Below are 8,550 nucleotides of genomic sequence, written 5' to 3'. Positions count from 1 at the left end.
GGGAACGGTCTTTGCGGGAGGCGGAGAGGGGTGGGGAGGGAAATATATCCCTGGTGGTGGGGTCTGTTTGGAGGTGGCGGAAATGTCGGCGGATGATTTGGTTTATGGGAAGGTTGGTAGGGTGGAAGGTGAGCACTAGGGGCGTTCTGTCCTTGTTGCGGTTGGGGGGGTTGGGTCTGAGGGCGGAGGTGCGGGATGTGGATGAGATGCATTGGAGGGCATCTTTAACCACGTGGGAAGGGAAATTGCGGTCTCTAAAGAAGGAGGCCACGGTGTACCTCCTTCTGGTGTGTTCTATGGTGGAACTGGTCCTCCTGGGAGCAGATACGGTGGAGGCGGAGGAATTGGGAATACGGGATGGCATTTTTGCAAGATGTTTGATAGGGTGGGAAGAGGTATAATCCAGGTAGCTGTGGGAGTCGGTTTCCAGCATCTGCAGTGATTGTTTTTACCTGTATGTTTGACACCCCATCCATCACATTCAAGATTAACTTCATTCACCCAACTTTCTTCACCCAAAGGGCAGCAATGTGTACCATCTATAAGAAGCAACAAGTATTCTTAGTCAGTACCTTTCAAATCCATCACCTCTACCACCTAGAATGACAAGGGCAACAGGTACTGTGACCACAGCCACCTACAAACTTGCCTCCAAGTCACATACCATCATGACTTGGAACTATATTGCGATTTATTCATTGCAATAGATTAAATTCCAAGAACATCCTCCCTAACAGCACTTGATTGTCCCGACACCCTAAGGACTGCAACAGTTCAAAAAGCTAGCTCACTTTTCAAGGTCAATTCAAGACGGGCAATAAATGCAGGTCTAGCTAGCAACATCTGCATCCATAAATGAATTAAAATGCAAAACTAAAAAGAATATTCATGTATGTAAATCAAATGTGTTATTTTGTTATTATATGGCTTGGTGTCAAGTTTTGAACTATTGTTGTTGTTTCAGATTAATGTCAAAATTTGCCTGATAATGCTTCTATGGAGCGCATGGAGTGTTTTTGTGGGACATAAATGAAAATTATTGTTATTATTCTAACCAGGTCCCTTAAAAAAGTGTGCGAAATCTATTTTGATCAAATGTTTGGTTTACATGTGAAATAGCATTTTCAAATACTGCTGTTCGCACAGCTGACATGGTGACACAATTGGCAAATTATGATTTAGCTGACTTCAAAAATGAAACATTATTGCCTTCTTTTCAAAATGTCATGTGTGATTTGTAATGTGTTATTGTGGTAAGTTGTCTGATTGACCTTGAGGATTATCCATCGAACGCTATCCAACACACCAAGTCATTGGCATCACAGATATTAGCAGACATCTCCACACTGAGACTTCTGATCTCTTTAAAAAAAGTTCAGTAGCTGTCTGATTTCCACAGGAGAGATGTATGAAATAGCATCTGCAGTACTGAGTGCAATTTTGTTTATTTTATTTCAAATATGACATAATTCCTTTAGAAGCAGTTCACAGAAAGTTCACTCAATTCATTCCTCAGATGAAAGATTTTTCTTATGAAGAAATATTGAACATTTGCCCATTGGAGTTTAAAAGATAAGGTGTGGACTTATTGAAACATAAAAGATCCTGAAGGGGACCGAACAGGCTAGATTCTGAGAGGATATTTCTCTTTGTCGGAGAGATTAGAACTTGTAGATTCTCTTTAAGAATAAAAGGTCTTGCTTTTAAAACTAAAATGAGGAGAATATTTCTGACTCGGTCGGTCATTAGTCTGTGGACTTTTCTTCCCCAGGAAGAGTTGTGAGGGGCACACTGGAAAGTGGAGTGAATGGTGGACCTTGATGAATGGTTGTCCAGGCTAGAATGCATGAATGGCCTACTCCTGTCCCTAAGTCATATTTTCCTTTTTAATCTTCATCGGTTTCTGTATTATGAGCATATGCATGTGCCAAACTATGTAGTTTTTAATTGCTTGTATATTGCTTCCTGTTGCTTATGAGTTGTATAAAATAATTACCCTGACAAAACCATTAAAATTAGTGGGAAATAGTCATTTTACTATTGAGTGAAGTATCAGTAGTAGAGATTACATCCAGAGTACTGTAGGTAGTTTTGGTCTCCACACTTAAGAAAAGGTATGAGGGGATTTCCCATGATGAGTGGCTAGGCAATTTGGGCCTTTATTCACTGAAGTTTAGGGAGAAAGTGAGGTCTGCAGATGCTGGAGATCAGAGATGGAAATGTGTTGCTGGAAAAGCGCAGCAGGTCAGGCAGCATCTAGGGAACAGGAGAATCGACGTTTCGGGCAGAAGGGCTAATGCCCGAAACGTCGATTCTCCTGTTCCCTAGATGCTGCCTGACCTGCTGCGCTTTTCCAGCAACACATTTCCTTCACTGAAGTTTACAAGAGTGAGAGGTGATCTCAATGAAACTTGCAAGACTTTGAAAGGGGCTTAATTATGTTGATGCTGATAGATCGTTTCCCATGGTTGGAGATTCTAAAATGCAAGGAAACAGTCATAAGGACCCAATCAGATGAAAAAAAGATTCTCCACTCAAAGGTTGCAATTCTTTGGAATTCTCAACTCAAAAGACGCATTTTCAATTCCATCATTGAATGCATTTGAAGCTTGGTAGACAGTTTCTCAGGGAACCAGGGAAAAGTAGCTGAAGCCCAAGATCAACCATGATTGGGGAGCGAATGGTGGAGTAGACTAGGCAACCATCTGATTTATCCCTGTTCCTATTTCTTATATTCTTGTAGAAATATTAAAAGAGCTACAGTCTAACCAAAATATTAACTTTATTAGTCTCTCCACAATGCTGCTTGACCCATTATGTGCCTCCAGCATTTTCTGTTGTGAAATATCTTAATCCTCTATTTTCTGTCAATCAACCATTTTACCATCCATGTTGTTACATTTCCTGTTATTCCGCATGCCTAAATTCTTAGAAACAGCCTCCTGAGAGACAGTTTATGAAATATCTGAAAAGTAAAACTGCTGTATCTACTACTACATTCATTTATTTCTCAGTTCAATTTGAAAAACTTTTATATATTTGTGAAGCACAACGTGCCTGTATAAGACCATGTTGGATTTCTTTAATGCATATCTAAATATTTACTATTCTCAGTTCAATTTTAGCTTCTAAGAGCTCATTCACAACTGACATTAGAATCAGTCTATCATTTCACAACACATCCTTCCCTGTCTTCTTGCATATGGGTAATACATTAGCTGTTCTCCAAATCCTAGCACAAGTTAATACCTAAAGTGAATTGAAAATTACTTGTCGCACAACTTCTGACCTCCCTCAACCTTCAACATTCAATACTTCCTTCAAAACTCTTCCACCTTCAGTCCTACCATAATTTTGAATGTTACTATCTTATCAACAGTTACACCAATACACTTAATTCTGTCACTATTTATATTTACTGCTGGAAAATATTTATTTCACATTGTTTCCATACCTTCAATCTCTGCAAGGCTCCTGTTTGAAGCTTAGCTATTCTACCTCCTCTTAGATTATTCCATTATACTTCATATGCTCCCAAAATTATTTGCCAAGCCTTTTAATATTAATTGCAAACTTATTTTTCCATATTCCATTTTGTCTATCGTGATCTTCTTTTTCATCTGTTTTCTACATTATTGCATGCTTCATTTCTCTCTATATTTCAGTTTCATGTTAATCTCTACTTCTCCAGTCAGCATTGAAGAATATATCTCTATTTTATGCAATACATCTCATTAATGTTATGGCATGATATGGAAAAATGCTCCCCAAACAGGACAAAATTATATCTACTCACTCAAAAGTCCAAAAAGATGATCACCATGCCTGGTTCATCTCACTTATACGTGGTTAAATTGTGAAGAAGAGATTAAATCCACTGAGCTGGCCTTTGAATGAACATGCATGTCATGCAAATGGATTGAAAAGGACTTCTTGATGCTTGCCACCAGGAAGCTCAGGTTACTTTTAAAATTCAGAGAACTAAAGTGCAAACTTTCATCGCATCATCGGATTTTTGGCCTCTTGTCTAATTAAGTTCCTCTGTCCACCTTGCCTTCTGCTCCAATGAACAGCAGAAGTTTCTGCTGAAAAAGTGGATTGAGAAAAGGCAAGAGACAAAAAGGAAGATAAGAAAATAATATAAAAGATTGAAATTTGAACACCTGACCAGATGACATTATATTGCCTGAGACTGTGGCATATAGTAGATGTCATGATATCAGATTACATGAGATCGGGTCATATGATTTTTACAAATATTATCAAATTTATCTGACAAAGTATGGGTCATCTCCAGTAAGTACTTCTACTTACAGCTTCTTTCTAGCAATTAATGTTTAAAGAATCAAGAGGGCAACCATGTGCAGGTGAAGAAATGAAACAATTCTGACCTGCGTCTCCCATGAGATCCTAGTCTCCAACTCTGCATAGCCTCCACATTCTCCAATCTCCTTTTATGTTCTAGCCACAATTACCCAATTTCCCCATTTTCTGAGGTTTTGGAAATCTCTGTGTGCCCCTTTCACCTCCCAATGTCCTCTTATCAGATGTTTCTCACACATTTTTCCATAAAACTAAAACCATTTTGATTCCTTCCTAAAGACATATAGATCTAGAGGAAAATAAAATCTTTCCACTTCTGTCACATCAAAAGTTGAAAAACTGTCATCCTTTACTTTCAAACCCCTGCCACAGTTGTCCTAGAAGGCTAGAAAAATCCCTGGAGAAATGGCATTATTTATCACTTGCAGCTATTTATATTAACTATCTGAGGATTTCATCAATTTTCCACTTCAGTTATGACGGTAGATTGGAAGAGTGCTTGCACAAATTCAAGACGGATCTAAACAGTTTATCCATAAAACTTGGGATTTAAAATCATTCATTTTTATTTATCTTTTTTTCTTGTACCTGTTTCAAAAATGTTGACAAATCTCTCCTTGTTATCCTATCTATCCTGTATGGTAATATTCAACGACTGTAAGACCTAACCACTTTTCATTTCTCCTTATGTTTGATTCATATCCAAGAGTGGCAAAATATAAATAACGGCATTGCATCATGCAGAAAAGCACAGTGACAGCTATAGACAACAACTGATGGACTACATAATGTAGAAAAAGTAGTATCTGAAAGCAGAAAAAATAATAGCATGTTTCTTTTGAGAGAAGTCTTGAATTTATCGATCCTCTATGGACAATTCACTTACTCAAGTTTAAGCTGGTTGCTTAATCCAAAATTTTGAAAATGGCTGAGTCAAACTGTAGCGCTTCTGTCATTATTATTTTTACAGTCTTTGAAAGTCTATAGACCTGAACTTGAAACACAGCAATATATAAATATTCATTCAGTAAAGCCTGAAGTTTTCACTTACCTGCCAATCAGCTGGAACTCTCCCAATGATCTAAGTCGCCTCATGGACATCAGCAGCCCTCTTACAGTCATGCCCTCACAAAAGCAAGCCACAACTCGGGCCTTTGGAAGTTGACTGCGCAGCTTCCTCAAAAGCTTATCAAAGTTCTGCTCGCCAGCATTGCTGTAGATTTTGTAGGAGTTAGCAATGCAGATTCCCTCTTTAGCTGCCATCTCTTTAAAAGCTTCCATGCCACTTTCTCCATAATTACCTACAAGACAAGCATTTGGCGTCACTGTGATTCGATGATTAATCTCAGTTTTATACATAAATATATATATGTATATATATATATGTGTGTGTGTGTAAGCTCTTGCTATTTTAGTCAGAATATTTAACTGACTACAATTATTCATCCTGTTACTAGTAATGTAGAAACAATAACATATTCTATTCATATCAAAATTCAATTTCTATAACAGCATGAATTCAGGAAGGTACAAACTTTGTATATGTTTGAAATAACAATTTGAATGAATTTGCTTAAACAAAGATCTTATTATGTGACTTTATCTGCATCAAAACATCCACACAGTTATGCTGTGAATAGAATATTCTAATCAACATTTATATTCACAATGCAAATTGTCACATTAGTTACAAGTATGATGCTTGGCAAGCTTTAGTATCGGATGCAAATATCACCAATGTCAGTCTAGTAATGTTGACCATTAGAATATAACACAAATCTCTAAGTTTAGAGAAGCCTGACAATGTATCAGTTACAGCAGTGCTGAAATGCAAGAGTGATGCCTCATTTGCAACTCTAAAAATACAAAACTGTATACTTATTCTAAAAGGGGTTATTGTGATTCTTTCTCCAAATATACGGCAATAGGTTAAAGGAACTATTCTGTCCACAAAAATTCAAAGCATGAGTGGAGATTTGATGAATGTTTTCAAAATTGTGAGGAATCATGAAAACATGCATAGAAACAAGTCATTCCCATTAGCAGAAGTGTTGAGAATCAGAGGACACTGGATTAAAGTGATTCATAAAAGAATCAAAGGCAACAAGAAGAAAAAGCATTCACACGGCAAATGGTTGCAATATGAAATGCAATACCTAGACACCAAATTTGCAAGATTCAATAATGGCTTTAATCAATCATGTCTTTAAAAATATACTAGATAAGCAGTTCAAATGTAAAAATAGGAAGTTGGAGCTTACAGTAATGGGATGGGACTAGCTAAACTGCTTTTGGTACACAGCTGGCATGGACCTCACAGGTTAAATATTCATCTCGGAATTCAGTTACTAGTGGCATATCACAAGGATCTGTTTTGGATCCACTGTTGTTTGCCTTTCTTGATGAGGGCATAGAAGGATGGGTTAGTAAATATGCGGATGACACTAAAGTTGGTAGTTTTGTGGACAGTGATGAAGGATGTTGTAGATTACAGAGAGGCATAGATAAGCAGCAGAGTTGGGCTGAGAGGTGACAACTGGATTTTAACGCGGAAAGGTGTGAGGTGATTCATTTCGGAAGGAATAACAGGAATGCAGAGTACTGGGCTAATGGTATGATTCTTGGTGGTGTAGATGAGCAGAGAGATATCGGTGTCCAGGTACACAGATCCTTGAAAGTTGACACCCAGGTTGATAGGGTTGTTAAGAAGGCATAAGGTGTGTTAGTTTTTATTGGTAGAGGGATTAAGTTTCTGAACCATGAGATTATGCTGCGACTGTGCAAAACTCTGGAGCAGCCACATTTGGAGTATTGCGTATATAGGAAGGATATAAAAGCTTTGAAAAGGGTTCCGAGGAGATTTACTAGGATGTTGCCTGGTATGGAAGGAAGAACTTACTAGGAAAGGCTGAGGGACTTGAGGCTATTTTCATTAGAGAGAAGAAGGTTGAGAGGCGACTTAATTGAGAAAGTTAAGATAATCAGAGGGTTAGATAGGTTAGACAGTGAGAGTCTTTTTTCCTCAGATGGCGATGGCTAGCATGAGAGGAAACAGCTTTAAATTGAGGGGTGATAGATATAGGACATTTGTCAGAGGTAGTTTCTTTGCTCAGAGAGTGGTAGGGTCATGGAACGCACTGCCTGCAACAGTAGTAGACTTGCCAACTTTAAGGGCATTTAAATGATCATTGGATAGGCATATGGACGAGAGTGGAATAATGCAGGTTAGATGGGCTTCAGATTGGTTCCACAGGTCAGCACAACATCGAGGGCCAACGGGTTTGTACTGTGCTGTAATGTTCTATGTTCTATGTTCTAAATGGCTTCCCATCAATGTTTTAACTATTGCTAAATTCTATATTTATGGGGCAAGACTAATTCTTGCAGCATGATCTTAATTTCACACATTTGTAAAGCTTAAAATCAAACCCTAGCAAATGTTAACACAAGTTTGACTATAGAGTTTATATTATTAAATATAGTCAAACAAAAATTTCAGTACTTTTCAGAAGCATGATATTTGAAGAAATGTCCCATATACCATTTTCCATAAAGTGCAAGTCTCTGAATTTTTCCCAATTCGTCACATTCTTGTTGAGTTATATTGGCTTGCCTCCTCAATGCCTCAAAATTAAAGTCCCTGACATACAAAGGTCATGAGTCTGAAAAAGTTAATGTTGGAGGTTCCTCCCAATTTGATGATGTCAAACTATCCTGCGCAGAGAATTGAGGCAGCTGAAAAATGTGTTGCTGGAAAAGCGCAGCAGGTCAGGCAGCATCCAAGGAGCAGGAGAATCGACGTTTCGGGCATAAGCCCTTCTTCAGGAATGAGGAGGGTGTGCCAAGCAGGTTAAGATAAAAGATGCCTGGAGGAAGAGTGCCTCATCTTCCGCCTAGGAACCCTCCAACCACAACGGATGAATGCAGATTTCTCCAGCTTCCTCATTTCTCCTCCCCCCACCTTATCTCAGTCCAAACCCTCGGACTCAGCACCGCCTTCTTGACCTGCAATCTTCTTCCTGACCTCTCCGCCCCCACCCCCTTTCTGGCCAATCACCCTCACCTTAACCTCCTTCCACCTATCGCATTCCCAACGCCCCTCCCCCAAGTCCCTCCTCGCTACCTTTCATCTTAGCCTGCTTGGCACACCCTCCTCATTCCTGAAGAAGGGCTTATGCCTGAAACGTCGATTCTCCTGCTCCTTGGATGCTGCCTGACCTGCTGCGA

The 8,550-nt window shown here is 38.9% G+C and overlaps 1 protein-coding gene across 7 annotated transcripts in view; it reads right to left on the bottom strand.

Annotated features, from left to right (window-relative positions):
* The window catches only part of grm5b (glutamate receptor, metabotropic 5b), a 584,754-nt gene that overhangs the window by 371,565 nt on the left and 204,639 nt on the right, over positions 1–8,550 (bottom strand). For all 7 annotated transcript variants that reach the window (XM_043691559.1, XM_043691556.1, XM_043691557.1 and 4 more), the window contains one exon: positions 5,375–5,624. In XM_043691559.1, the coding sequence (XP_043547494.1) occupies positions 5,375–5,624 (250 nt within the window). The remainder of the gene's footprint in view (positions 1–5,374; positions 5,625–8,550) is intronic.

Source organism: Chiloscyllium plagiosum, chromosome 6, assembly GCF_004010195.1.
Source record: "Chiloscyllium plagiosum isolate BGI_BamShark_2017 chromosome 6, ASM401019v2, whole genome shotgun sequence".
Classification (NCBI taxonomy): domain Eukaryota; kingdom Metazoa; phylum Chordata; class Chondrichthyes; order Orectolobiformes; family Hemiscylliidae; genus Chiloscyllium; species Chiloscyllium plagiosum.
The sequence above is the reverse complement of the archived record's forward strand: the minus strand, read 5'-3'. Positions and strand labels throughout refer to the sequence as shown.